Source organism: Mangifera indica, chromosome 2 (assembly GCF_011075055.1).
Source record: "Mangifera indica cultivar Alphonso chromosome 2, CATAS_Mindica_2.1, whole genome shotgun sequence".
Classification (NCBI taxonomy): Eukaryota; Viridiplantae; Streptophyta; class Magnoliopsida; order Sapindales; family Anacardiaceae; genus Mangifera; species Mangifera indica.
Window position 1 is genome coordinate 10,400,981 of NC_058138.1, and position 15,058 is coordinate 10,416,038.

Genomic DNA, 15,058 nt, shown 5'->3' on the forward strand with positions numbered 1-15,058 from the left:
TTGAAAAACAGAATGCAATCTTTATCGTTCAGAATAAAGAACAATGAATCTTCTATTTGTAGTCTAAATATCATAGCAATCCAACAGCGAACTTGAGAGAAAACGAAAATATCCCACTGAAAAATTAAGACAACATTTCCTTATCTTATCCGTGTTACTTTTTCCTCTTCTCTCTGTCTTCTTTTTTAACTTTTGTGCGTGAACCTTATTTTTCCCTAATATATTAATATTTTAGGTCTATTAAAATAAACAATAAAATTATATGTGTCATCATGGACACACTTGACTAAATTATTAATATAGTATTGTTAGGTACGTATTTTATGTGTGTCATCATGTAACTAGTTAATTTTGAATTAAAAATAAAATAACGTCTAATCATATGATAACTATTATATGTATGTATATATTTGTTTACTCAAAGTGAGTATGTATAGTATTGCTCTAAAATTATTGATTCACAATTGTTTTTTCGGTTTACCTATCATCGTTTATAGAAAATCTCAGGGGAATGGAATAGTGTTTTCCAAACTTTTAGGGTCATTTTAGAAACTTAAAACCTTGAGGGGGATTTAGTGATTACCCATTGCATTACGATAAGAAGAGAATTCAAACCACTAGATCTCAGATTCCCCATTTCAGCTGCTCGTTTATTCCGCTTCACCATGGGGCAGATCTTAGACAAATTTCACGGTATCATTTTCTTACTATTCTTCCAATTATAGTTTTTGCAAGTTTTTTTATTTGTATTATAATCTAATGATTAACTAAATGATTTGAAATGCTGTATGTTTCTTCAATCTCTATGTTATGATTTCGGTTGCATTTTCCGGTAAGAATATTCTGAAATTTTATTTTATTTTTTAATTTTATCCAGAAAACACTTATTTTTTATGTCAATAATTACTTTGGAACAATACTGAACAAATGGCATGAGAGAGATAGATTAACAAAATTTGGGATTTTTTTTTTTAATTTTTAAGATTATTGTTTTTCATGAAGTTTAAACGAAATAAAATATATAATAATTTCTGATTAGACTTATTTAAATCATAAAGAATGTTTTGATAATTTAAAAGCATGTGCAGGTAAGCAATGGAGAAAGAAACAAATAAGATTGATAACAGATAAGGTTTATGATCGCATAAAAAATCAAACTGGAAGTGCTAATTTGACATTTGAAGATTTATATATTGCTGTCCTCCTTGTGTACAAGTAAGAAGCTTCATTCTTCCGGCAATTGGTCTGTATTTTCTTTCTTATCATATTAATTGACTAACTGATAAATTTGTAAATTATAATGTTGTAGTGACATTAATAAGCGATTACCAGGCCCCCATTTTGATCCGCCTTCAAAACAGCAAGTCAGAGCTATGATGCAGGTATTCAGCAATGTTCTCACACTAGTAGTCAATGAAATGTTTTCTAGCATCATATTGTTAACTCAGAGCTTGGTTTTGATGACTCAAACATATATAAAAGTAGCTCGGAAAGGATTAGGATTCTCTCATTTTGAAATTTTGATTAATGTTGATGAATTCTCCCTTTAGATGCCTTCTTGGGAGGAAGAATTTATAATAATTGATTAAAATATTTGTCCTTTATGCAAAGTGAAATAGCATTCTTTCATTTTTTGGTCATCAATTGTCCTATGGATAGGAATTAGTGTTTGGCAAGGTGTATACCTGAAATAAACATGATTAAAAATTAGAAGATTTGAGTAATTAGAGTTTTTTTTTTTTTTTTTTCCTTATTCACACATTTAGAGATTATACTGGAAAACATACCGAACATGTCTTCAGTGTCCTTCAATGCTTTGGAAAGACATGAACATTATGCCAGTATGGTATCGAGACTGAATTACTCAAAGTCTTTTGTTATATTAATTTGAAGAAATATTGCTTGAATACGGCATATTTGATCAGTTGCTTTTGTTTTTCTTCTTCTTCTCGTTTTTTTTATTAAACAACTATTTTTCATATATTTATTTATTTATTGGTATATGTAACCTAGCCAACTTGATCATGTTGAGAAATAATATATGCTTGTGGGTTTTGCATTCAGTTATCCATAATTGGTGGTACTTTTTTGCATCAACATCTTGCTCTGCAGGACTATTATTGAGTACCCAGCCTCAGGTTCTGCAAAAGTTTCATAGCTTACATAACTTAATTGATACAAGTTAGAGCATTATGATTTTCTTGTAAAGCTATATACGCTTAATTGAAATGATTGTCCAATATCTAGGATTTATTGGGCTTTAATATTATAAATTCATTTCTGTGGAATTGCCTATGAAGATGTATTTTAGCCATCCTCTTACATGGTCTATGAAGGTCTTTCAATACCAATTCATCAATAGAGCTCCTAGAGCTTTGGCACTTGAGAGCCTGTGTACCTTTATTGATATAATTTTTAAATGATATGCTAATTATGTTTCTTGTGTTGTATTCAGGACTGTGATATGAATCTTGATGGTGAACTTGATCATGAAGAATTTGTGAACTTTATTCTCCAGCTAACATCAGAAACGCTCGTTGTTGTCAGTCAGGGACTCATAATTACGTTGGTTGTAGCACCAACTGTAGCAATTGCGACAAAGAGGGCTACAGAGGGAGTGCCAGGCGTTGGAAAGGTAGTGCAAAGGCTGCCCAATTCAATTTATGCATCATTAGTGACTCTTGCAGTAGTCATGTTCCAAAATGCTCACCACCAGATTGAATAGATCCTTCACTACCCTTTCAGCGGTTAAATCATATCACGTATTGTACATAAGATATCTTGTATTCAGCTATCAGTAGAAGTAAGCTGCTGGTTTTATAAATAATTTGCAGCACTTAAATAACTTGGACTATAGCAGATCCAGAACTCTTTTAGTATAGCTAAGGTCTGTTGGCTTTTAATGTTTTCTTCATCCTCTGTAATGAACTTTGGTTCATGCAATTGATGTTTCTGGCTTTTGGAATGTTCAGATTAATGTAAGAATGCATAGGACTGGCTATATAGCCTTGGATAATCAGTTACTCATTTATCTGATTTTGATTGCTAGTGGAAAAATTATCTTGCTGTGGTTTGTTCCTTAGTAAAAACATAACCAAAAAGCTCTCTTTTTGAGGGAAAGGAAAATAAGGAAAGAAAGAAAGAAAATTGACCTTTTATTAGCGGCGTGATGCCAACAGGTTTCGTGTTTTTAATAAACTCGAAACACTTCATGATAAGGTTAGTCTCTTTACCTCAAAAAAAAGGCCATAGTAACATTTAGGCATTTTGGGTAAGTCCAAAATGTCCACGGTATAATTTGAGAGGTCTGTAGAATAATAATCCCAAAATTCCAGGGACATATCTTTCATAATTTTTCTAGTCGTAACATCATGCATGGGTGCGCATGCTTAATATGTATGGTTGTGCACTACTTTAAAAACTCCAATATGACAAGTAATGTACAGACGGACACCCCCAATGTACAGTCGTGCATACCTTTAGAATTTCAATTTTAACTTATTCTCATATCGACTCCCTCAATATCATGTATACATAAAAGAATACATGTAACATAAATTGCCCTTCAAACGTACCTTTATAACATGTCTAAAAGAAATTTTGTAATTTTATAGTAACACACAAAACTGTAGGAGACTGAATGAACTTTTTATTGACACTTCCTACTAAATCAGTTATTTAACAATACTTTTTGACATAGCACATCAAGCCTTGGTGCAATCAGTTGGTTTAAAAGATAGAGTCTTTTTCTGTCTATCGTACCCAACCAAGAAATTGGTCTGCGCAAAGTTACCGTAAATTGAATGTGCACCACCCGAACCCTTAAACGTGAAACAAACAATCTCCTGAGTAACCCTGATGAATGTATTCAAAGGACTCAACTTCACATCCGCCCCAGTAAAATGCACTGTAATATCTGGAATTCGAACTTGAAAATCAGTTCTAAAGTTGTAGCACAAATCAAGTAGGCCGTTAGGGTCTTTTACAGCTTTAGCATCAATGGCGTCTGACAAGGCTGGGATCAATTTAGAGTTAAACAACTTCGGAAAAAAGGTAAGTGTAGTCCCTGAATCAATTATAATATTACCCTTTGAAGATGAAGAATCAACAAATCTAATCTTTTTGGCGCCAACACTGATTGCTTCAAGTGTGAGATAGTAGAAAGTGTTTAGTTCTTTAGAAATCAAAGGAGTTGAAACAACGCTTGAACCTGAAACAACTCCATTGGTACCAAAATTAAGTTTGCTCGAAGTATTATTCTTTGACAATGAAAATGAAAATGGAGTCAAACAGTAAGAGAATTTGCCACCAATTGAATCACCCAGTTGTGTAACAAGAGAAACCTCACTGCCTCCAAGGCCAACTATGCCAGATGTTTTGTCATTGAAAGTACCAGCATTTTTGTGTCCACAACCAATGACAGTTTTAGTCAAAGGGACAGGGGGGCCAGATGTTGAACCCAAAGTAACAGTATCCATAGCAAGATCGCCATTTGAGAAGGATGTGTCACCATAAGACACTGAATATAGGCAAGTTTGGTCGTTGGAGCAAGAGGAACGCTCAAGGGCTTTACATTGCCTTGAGAAGCAAGAAAGTTTTCGGAAAGTAGAGGATTTTCTGGGGTCGAAAAGAGCATCTTTTTGGGAGAAACACTGAGTGCAAGGTCTGCATTGTGTCCATATAAGATCACTACCAGTGTCGGCAATGGCGAGAATGGGGAAAGGTGGGGAACCAACTGAAATATTCATAAGATATGAAACCCTATTGTTGATTATATCAGCTTGTGCTACATTTTGGTTGAATTGGTTGACACCACTGAAAGAACGACGGATGGCATTGAAGACTTTTTCATAGGGAGTAAGTTTAGGGTTGTAAAAGGGAGACTTTGGGGAGTCATGATGAATTAGTTCAACACTAAACCCTACTCTCTTTGCTTCTGTAAGAAAAACAATAGAGACTGGTAATACTGAAAATGCATAACAGAAGAAAAAGCAAAGGAAAATGTGATAATAATTTGTGGGTTCCATCAATTTTCAACAATTTATAATTACTTAATTCAAAATGATTTTTGCTCTATTCAATCGACAAGGTTAGTTCCAATTCCTTCGGTTCTTTATGGTCTGGAATTGAAAGCCGAATTGGTACCATAATGTTTCTTCAGACGTATATAGAACTGGAGTCTATCTGGTATTCACTGATTCTAGGTAAGTATAAAAACTGATTAGTCAAATACCTGACATTTCAAATTCTAAACAGGTAATTTTCTTAGCCTTATATCTGACGAAGAAGTGATTTATGGACTATAGATATTTGATTTTGATTATATAATAATGGCGCTAGGATTTGAGTTGCCGTGCTAAGAACTAACAATAAAATTATATGTATCAACTTTTTATATATAATTTATGTACATAAATAATATATCATCATATGATTAAAAAATTTTAAATTAAAAATAAAATAACACTCAATCATAGGATAACACATAATTTATATATATGAATTATGTACTAAAAATATGTATACATAGTATTGCTCAAGATCAATTGTCCTTTCATTAATATAATAATAAAATTATATGTATAACTTTATACACAAGCAATGATGTATTACCATACGATTTAGTGTTGTTCATCTTTAATTTTTAACTATCCAATTATATGATAATATGTCATTATTTATGTATAAAGTTATACACAAAAATTATGTATATAACATTAATCTTAACATTATTCTCAATTTGAAGAAATATTGATAATTTAAATTCTTTCAATAAATGATTAATTAATTTATACAGTTTATAACAAAACGAAATATGTAATTTTATACTAACAAACACAACCGTAGGAGATTGAACGGACTTTTTATTGATAGTTTCTAGTAAAACAATTTTTTAACATAGCACATCAAGCCTTGGCGCAATCAGCTCGTTTAAAAGATACAGTGTTTTTCTCTGTATCATACCCAACCAAGAAATTGGTCTGCGCCAAGTTACCGTAAATTGAGACGTCTTGCGCACCCTTAAACGTGAAACAAACAAGCTCCTCACTAATCCTGACGAATGTATTCAAAGGACTCAACTTCACATCCGCCCCACTAAAATGTGCTGTAATCTCTGGAACTTCAAAATCAGGTCTAAAAATGTAGCACAAATCGAGTAGGCCGCTAGGGTCGTTTACAGGTTTAGCATCAATGGCATCTGACACAGCTGAGATCAATTTAGAGTTAAGGAACTCCGGCAAATAGGTCAATGTAGTCCCTGAATCAATTATAATATTACCCTCTGAAGATGAAGAATCAACAAAGCTAATTCTTTTGTTGCCTACACTGATTGCTTCAAGTGTGAGATAGTAGAAAGTGCCTTTAGAAATCAAAGGAGTTGAAACAACACCGGAACCTGAAACAACTCCATTGCTACCAAAATTAAGTTTGCTTGAAGTATTATTCTTTGATAATGAGGATGACAATGGAATCAAACAGTAAGAGAATTTGCCACCGATTGAATCACCCAATTGTTTAACAAGAGAAACCTCACCGCCTCCAAGGCCGACTATGCCAGATGTTTTATCATCAAAAGTACCAGCATTTTGGTGTCCACAACCGATGACGATTTCAGTCAGAGGGACAGGACTTCCAGACGTTGAGCCCAAAGTAACAGTATCGATAGCAAGATCGCCATTTGAGAAGGAACTGTCACCATAAGAGATAGAATATAGGCAAGTTTGGTCGTCGGAGCAAGAGGAACGCTCAAGGTCATTACATTGGTTTGAGGAGCAAGAAAGTTTTTTGAAAGTAGAGGATTTGCTGGGGTCGAAAAGAGGAGCTTTTTGGGAGAAACACTCAGTGCAAGGTTTGCATTGTGTCCATATAAGATCACTACCAGTATCGGCAATGGCCAGAATCGGGAAAGGTGGGGAACCAATTGAAATATTCATAAGATAGGAACCCCTGTCGGCGATTATATCAGCTTGTGATGCATTTGGGTTGAATTGGTTGACATTATTGAAAGAACGACGCAAGGCATTGAAGACTTTTTCATAGGGAGTAAGTTTAGGGTTGTAAAAGGGAGACTTTGGGGAGTCACGATGAATTAGTTCAACACTAAATCCTACTCTCTTTGCTTCTAGACAAACAATAGAGAGTGATAATATTGAAATTGCATAACAGAAGAAAAAGCGACTACTCCAAACGGGTTCCATCAATTAACTTGTGGTAAAAATTTAGGAGATGATGTGGTTGGAAAAATCTATATTATTTTTTGTTTATATAGCAAAGAAAAATAAAAAATACGGATGGAGTTTTTGTTGTTGCAGACATTAGAGCAAGTAATTTAATTTTGGATTTTAGAAGTTAAGAACTGTATAATTGCTGGACATATCTTTTTTGGATTTCCTAGAATCTATTTGGGTTATACAGCATAAAATTTCTAAAATTACTTCTTCTATATTTATAAAAAATTTAATTATATTTCTAATCCCTGCTTCCTCATATAAATTTATTGACATATTACATATTTAAGGTTGGATTCAGTCATTAAATATGATTTTAATATATATACATTGAATTTGAAATTAATTATAAGGTAGAACTAATTTCCTTTTCTGTATTTTTGCCATTGAATAAGAAATAGTTACAAAGAGAGTATATGAATAAGAAAAACATCGTACCAGTGAATGTTTTCAGTTTGAAAAAAGTTAAAAATAAATATAGAGTACTTGGATAAGAATAAACATTGAAATAATAAATTTGTTTATGCACATATTGGTAAGCTTTATAGTCATCAACTAATATACATAATTAGAAGTCTTACACAAGTTAAACTATGACAACAATGACTTTGATGTTTGTTATTTTATAATATGAATTAGACAAGAAGAATGAACGAAAGATAGAAAAAATCTTTAATTTGTCACTGGCCCTTTGTAATCATAGTTCTAAAATATAAAATTGATATCACTTTTCAAAGCAAGAAGCACAATTCAAGGGTAAAAGTAAATCAAAATTTGAGATAAACCCACATAAGCCCGCTTTTTCATAAAATCGATCTTGTTTTGGAGATTTTAACGAATCCTTTTCAAATTTCAGCCTTCACTCTCTTATGTTTCTGTAAAAAGGAGACTGTTACAAGTAATGCGCTAAAAACCCACTCAGCGGAAAACTATGACAAACAAATGTGAATTACAAGTAAATCAAATCTTTCTCTGCGTGCCACGTGTCTGCATTGCCTCCTGTGGTCCTAGCATATACTGATTTGCCAGGTGGTTTTTGTAGCTTCCATCTGCTATTACTTCTTCCACTGTTGTTATGCTCCACTCTTCTTTGATTCTTCTTCTTGTGATCAACATATACCCGAGACACTACAACAAATTTCATAAAAAGTGACAAAAATTTGTGCCCTAGAAAATCAAAATATCGTCCTTAAAAGTAAAAAACGTCCTTAAAAATAAAAAATTCATCCTCAAATATCAAATATTTTGTTTCTAAATTGAATATTCGTTGTAGTGAGACCTAACATTTTCTCTGTCATTGATAGACACTTTATCCTTAACGTGAAAGTGAGGAAAAAGCCGTTTGAAGGCTATATATAACTCGCAAGAATTTTCACACTCGGGTAAGTCCCTCCGTTTTATAAGAAGTTCTAGCTTACCATGAATAGAATAGCAGTGTCCTAAGATTTCCAATAGTTGCAACTCCAATTTGCCATTTCATTCATGCTATCAAGGAGTGGTTGATTGAATATGGTCAGCCCTAGTTGTCTCTTCAATTGGGATACATGAAGAACAGGATGTTTTTTTGTTGTAGATGACAAGGAAAGATGGTATGCCACAACACCTATTTTTCCTAACACCTTATATGATCCATAAAAACATGGGCTAAGCTTTTCATTGGGTTGAGTCACAAACAAGCGAAAACGATGTGGTTTCATCTTAAGGAAGACATGATCCCATAGCTCAAATTGTATTTCTCTATTTTTTCAATCTACAAAATTTTCATCTTATCTTGAGCCTTGTGCAGGTTTTCTTTTAACTCATCAAGGATGGCATTTCTCTCTTGTATCATCACTTTAATTTCTTTAATGTTAGACTCCTCCTTTAATTATCGTAGTAGCACGATGGATCTCTTCCATAAAGGGCTTTAAAAAGATCATCCCCATAGGCTATTGCAAGTGGTATTGAACCAATACTTTGCCCAAGACAACCATTTTAGCCACTCTCAAGTCTCTTGAAACAAAAACAACACAAATAAGTTTCTAAACTTTGATTTATCACTTTAATTTGGGTATTAAACTGAGGATGGTGTGTTGAACTAAACTTCAAAGTAGTTTTCTCTGCTCTAAATAACTTGGCTTAAAATTGACTAAGGAGTAATTTGTCTCAATCAGACACTATTGAGCTGACAAAACGATGCAACTTAAACACCTCATGGATGAATGTTTGAGCCATCTTTGTATTTGTGAATGGATATTGGAGAGCTAGGAAATAGGTATACTTAGTTAATCGGTCAACAACAACAAGAATAGTGTTTGCACTCACTACTTTAGGTAACCCAATTATAAAGTCCATTGGAAATGTCTTCCTACACCTTGGAAGACATCAAAAAGGATTGAAGCAAGCAGACTAGAGAAGTCGCTTCATATTTCTTTTGTTGAGACATATCACGCTATGATACATGATTCTTTATATCAGCCTTCATCCCTTCCTAAAACAGCACTATAGTAATCCTTTTTATAGGTCCAAGGAAAATCCAAAATAGCCTCTATAAAGAGAAGAGTGGAAATCAACCAAGAATTTAGAGATGTAGGCGTAAAATTATTGTAAGAACCATTCTACCTTTATATAACAATCTGTATTTCTTCAGTTATGTCCTAGATATAGTTCTGCATTACTTAGTAGGTCACGAATGGTGGTCTAAAGGCGCTCATCTTTAAACACTTCATGCTTGATACCCTCAAATCCCATCGCTTGGGCTATCGTCATCACCCACATCTTTTCTTCAAATTTTAGTTTATGAGAAAGTATATCCAGGCTTTATTTTCGCACCTCAACCTATACTGAATTTTTAAATTGAAACCAAACATCTTTATGATGGACTTTTATTGAGCACTATCAATTACCATTTGATTCATTAAGAATTTCAGGCTCTGTTGATCTGTCTTCACCTTAAAATGTTAACCCAAAAAATGATGTCTCTTTTTTTGGAATGCCATGACAATCGCCATTAAATCCCTTTCATACACCAATTTACTTCAACTTCTAATAGACAATATCTTACTCATGAAGGTGATTAAGTGGCTTTCTTGCGTCAAAACAACCTCTAACCCTATGTTAGAAACATTTGTCTCTACAATACTTAGGGAAATTAAGTAGTGCAAGTACAATGCATCTTTCACCTTGTTGAAGGCTCTGACAATCTCTTCACCCCATATAAAAGCGTTGTTTTTTAGCAATTGGGTGAATTGCTTGGCGATCTTTTTATAACCCTTTATGAATCTCTATAGTAACTCACTAACCCAAATAATCCTCTAAATTTCCTCAAATCTCTTGGTGCTAGCCACTCTTGTGTTGTTTTGATTTTCTTCAGATTAGCCTCAACCTTTATGCCTAGCATAATATGCCTAAAATAATTTATCGATCCTAATTGAAAGAGCACTTCTTCAAATTTATCACCAATATGTGGTCTTTCAATAATTCTAACACAACTAAAGGTATCTTAGGTGCTCTTCCATTTGTCTACAGTATACTAAAATGTCATCAAAAAAGGCTAGTATGAACCTTCATAAATACAACTAAAATATCTCATTCATCAAGCTTTGATAGGTTGCCAAAGCATTTAAGATTCCAACGATAGTACAAGAAATTCATAATGTTCATCGTGAGTTTGAAATGTTGTCTTCTCCACATCTTTTCCCTCACAAAGATTTGATGATAACTCGATTTCAACTCTAACTTGCAGAATATTGTTACTCCAACCAGCTAATCTATCATTGGGATCAAAAATTTGTTAGGTATGGTTATTTTGTTCAATGCACAGTAGTTCAAACAATCTTAATTCCCCATACTTCTCCTTCATCAGTAATGTTGGGCCAAAAAAAGTGTTGACGCTTGGTTGAATGACTCCTACAATTGTCATCTCTTAAACTATCTGTTGGATTTTGTTCTTTTGAAAATATGGGTTTGAATATGATTGTATGTTAAATAGTTGTGTTGATGGAATTAATTTTATGGCATGATCCTGAACTCTTTTGGGTGGTAATTTAGTTAATTCCCTAAATAAGGCTTCATACTCCTTCAACAACTCCTTTAGTTTTGGTTCTATTTTTGGTTCTACAGTCTCTTTCAATTGCACCATTCCTCTAAATTCCAGCCCAAATCTTTCATCTCTTATTCTAACTGAGTTAGCCACTACCTTTAAATAGGATTCTAATCAGTATAGGGACATATCATCTATTAATTTAGCTTTTTTCCCCTCTTATTCAAACTTCATAGTTTGCAACTTCTAATCTACCTTGACCTCCCCAAGTTTACATAAATAATCCATGCCCAGAATGATGTCCATGCTCCTTAATTCAAACAAAAAGAAGTTCAAAGTAACTAACATTCTTTGAAACTGTTATGGTTGGCAACATCCTTTAATTCTTCTCTCATCTCCTAAAGTGACATCAAAACAAAGTGGCATGGTTGGCAAACTCAATTTTTTCACTAGCTTTTAGAGATAAAGTTATAGGTAACCCCACTATTTAGAAGAATTATACCTCATTCCCTTTCAAGAAGTTGACAAATTTCATGATTTTAGAGGTGTTAAAATTGACCATTGAATTTGAATTCAAAGACAACTTCTCTTTTTCCTCTATGACAACCTCATTTTCCTCCCTAACCTTCGATGTTTCCTCTTCATCATCGTCCAATGATATCATCACTCTGAACTACCAAAATTTATATTTATATCTAGGAGTATACTTTTCATCACTTCTAAAACAGAGTTCCCTTTCCAATCTTGAATGAAATTCTTCGTCAGAGAGACAATGACAATTTTTGTCTCGTTGTGATTGCATCATCGTGGTCTCAAAAGTGCTTACTGCTCTACTTATTAACAGGGCAATCATATAAATTGATGTGTCATTACATAGGTATTGGGCATTTTAAGGGTGGATTGGTGGGCATGTTGGGTCAGGTTTGTGAAAAGTGGCTTAGGCCTAGGGTTTGTCTAGGTGTGGTACATATGTGGGCTGCTAGATTGGGTTAAGGTAATGGCCCTATGAATGGTTGGGTTGAGTGAGATTCTAGTTTAAGTTGGGTACGTTGGCAATAGGTTTTTGGGCTCTCATATTCAAATGGGTAAAATAGGTTCTAGGTCTATAACACAATTTTACTCCTTAATTTCTTACGCCTTGATCATGGATTCCTTTAGAGTTGTCAATCAAAAAAGTATCACTTCAGCTCTGACTTCACTTTCATTCCAATCATGAAGTCTAACAACAAAGTTTCCTCTGAAGCATACCCCATTGGCACCGAGATAGACTCAAAGTGGTTGCGAAACTCTTCCACTAAACCAGTTTGTTGTAGAGCCAATAAATCTTCATATAAAGAGCTATCCTACACCAACTAAAATCAAAGCAACATCACCCTCTTTAGTTCATTCCAATTGGCAAACGGTTGGCAAGTTCCACTCTATTAAAACCATCTCAATGCCATCTCATCAATACATACAATGGTGATTGCCAATTTTTCATGTTTGGTGATTTAGTTAACAAAGAAATACTATTCTGCTCTAAATATCCATCCCACTAGATTCTTTTCCATGAACACTAGTAACTCCAAATGCTTATGGACGATGTTAGGTAATTAGCCTCATGAGTTGTCGATCGTCTCATCTCTTTGTGCTCTTATTACCTCTCTTTATAATGGTTCCACAATGATTGTCAATAGTAAGGATATGATTTTCATCACTAGTAAAGAATGAGAAAGATAAGGTTTGCTTGGAAAAGTGGATGTAGGAGGCTTGTAAGAGAAAGCTCTAAATAATACTCCTAATGAGTGTTTTTTAGTACAACTATATTATATTTAAAATCTTTCCTCAATTGAGGTTATATGGAAATGAAAATATTCTCTATCTTTCATTTTTATAATATACTCCTATAGTAGTAATATTGGGAAAAAAAAATTATGAGTTAGTGTTATATTTTCTCATCAATGAAAAACCATTAAATTACCCTACAAGCATTATATCGTTCCTGTAAGTGAATTCAACTACTGATAATAGTCATCATAAGTGTGAGTGAGGTCAAATGAAATAATTTTCGATCCGAAGATAGTTATAACAAAAAACCTTAGTCATACTATTAGAAGTGGACTAAGATTGTAACGAAATAAAAAATAATGCAAAGTAAACCACAAAACAATAAGGTGTGGTTGTAAATGTCATTAGTTGTGTACCATAATATACACAAATATTGGGTGGATCTATATTAAACATCCATATAATAGAATCAAATTTGTTGATAATTTAAATCCTATCGATCTAATGAATATTGATGTTTCAAAACTTATTTCAAAAATAAAAATATAGGTCACTTGATCGGTGTCGAATCCACCAAAAATAAAGTTGTCTACTCTCTTAATGAATACTTGTAGATAGGGCAAGTAGAGTCGTATTGTAACCTCTCCTAACCAATAGGTGTATTACAGAAAAATGACAAGAGTTCCTCTATTTTAGAGGGCCTGGGAAATTTTTTTTTTCTTTTTCATTATGCCCTGTAACACTCCAAATTAGCAATTCACACAAACCAATCCTACCAACCGACTGGATTTTCATCAACTTAATCACAATTAATAAAATAAGTACATAATAATAACCATTATAAAAATTATCACCCATAGAAACTTTATAACCAATTTTCATAACTAACCATATATATATATATATATATATATATATATATATATATATATATATATATATATATATATATATATATATATATATATATATATATATATATATATATATATATATACATACATATATAGATATAACTATACACAATCCAATATATACATATAGGAAACAAAATATATACATATCCACCAATAGCTACATCAAGTGTGTGTGTGTGTATATATATATATATATATATATGCATATATTCACATATACATCGAAACATATAAATCAACAAAATTATGATGTCTTTCTCCCTCAGCCTCATGTCTCATTAGTGCTCCCCGGGAACCTTTACTATATTTCTTTACCTGTAAAATATTAAATTAAACGGAGTGAGCAACCACAGCTCAATAAGAAAATCATACTCAATACTCAAAGCATTTTATACCAGTACTAATCTCTTCCATACTCAACGTGTCTGGGCTATTCACAAACAAAATGATTGACACGGAACACGTTTTAAACATATATCATAATTCTCTTATTTCACCCATTTATTCATTTCCTTACTATACAAATATGATTCACTTGTTATGATTTATGCATGTATAAGTGTCATGATTTTTCTATTTTTTGATCATACATTTTTCTCAACTCTTTATCAACCAAATAGACTTGCATGTATGATTCTAATGCAAATCACTTTTATAAAATATTTGCTAATTCTTTCTCTTTTTTTTTTCAAATATTTTCATTGACTAGTCTAGATTATATATGACAGTACTTGTGATCACCAAACAAGGTACAATTCTCTCTTACACACATTTTTTACTATTTTTTTTCTTTGCTGTCCACACAGTACAACTGGTTGGCCTCACAGTACAACCAATATTTTTTTTGCTGTCCACACAATACAGCTAGCGTATAAGGATTTTAAGCATGCTTTCTGCTTTCCTGTATCATATGAGTCATTATAAAACCAAAAATACTTGTTTTCTATTTTCTGAAAACATGCATAACTAAGAAAATGTTTTTTTCCTCTTTTTTTATTTTTTTCTGAAATCATACATGTGCTATGATTTCTCATGTCTGCATGTATAATCATAATATAAAATCTGCCCATTCATTGTTTTCCCTTATTCTTTTAACTCCTTATCAAACATTATATTATTTTCTC

General features: G+C 32.8%; 3 protein-coding genes across 3 annotated transcripts; 1 reads left to right on the top strand and 2 right to left on the bottom strand.

The window, feature by feature from the left end:
- The first annotated feature begins 540 nt into the window (after positions 1–540).
- Positions 541–3,057, top strand: LOC123198875. The gene is made up of 4 exons (XM_044613676.1): positions 541–693; positions 1,089–1,215; positions 1,310–1,382; positions 2,456–3,057. Exons 1-4 carry the CDS (start codon positions 666–668, stop codon positions 2,723–2,725), a joined length of 498 nt encoding a protein of 165 aa, XP_044469611.1. The 5' UTR covers positions 541–665; the 3' UTR covers positions 2,726–3,057.
- A 647-nt stretch (positions 3,058–3,704) lies between these two features.
- Positions 3,705–5,027, bottom strand: LOC123208532 (aspartic proteinase CDR1-like). The gene has a single exon (XM_044626065.1). The coding sequence runs from the start codon at positions 5,025–5,027 to the stop codon at positions 3,705–3,707; it is 1,323 nt and encodes a 440-aa protein (XP_044482000.1).
- Positions 5,028–5,861: 834 nt separating this feature from the next.
- Positions 5,862–7,232, bottom strand: LOC123209703 (aspartic proteinase CDR1-like). The gene has a single exon (XM_044627832.1). The coding sequence runs from the start codon at positions 7,197–7,199 to the stop codon at positions 5,907–5,909; it is 1,293 nt and encodes a 430-aa protein (XP_044483767.1). The 5' UTR covers positions 7,200–7,232; the 3' UTR covers positions 5,862–5,906.
- Positions 7,233–15,058: the final 7,826 nt, after the last annotated feature.

What these genes read in the sequence shown, in the direction of transcription:
- LOC123198875 (XM_044613676.1), top strand. Translation starts at nt 666, where the DNA reads ATGGGGCAGATCTTAGACAAATTTCACG. An exon ending in GATCTTAGACAAATTTCACG is followed by an intron (nt 694 to 1,088) that starts GTATCATTTTCT and finishes AAGCATGTGCAG; the next exon opens with GTAAGCAATGGAGAAAGAAA. An exon ending in AAGTCAGAGCTATGATGCAG is followed by an intron (nt 1,383 to 2,455) that starts GTATTCAGCAAT and finishes TGTTGTATTCAG; the next exon opens with GACTGTGATATGAATCTTGA.
- LOC123208532 (XM_044626065.1), bottom strand. Translation starts at nt 5,027, where the DNA reads ATGGAACCCACAAATTATTATCACATTTTCCTTTGCTTTTTCTTCTGT.
- LOC123209703 (XM_044627832.1), bottom strand. Translation starts at nt 7,199, where the DNA reads ATGGAACCCGTTTGGAGTAGTCGCTTTTTCTTCTGTTATGCAATTTCA.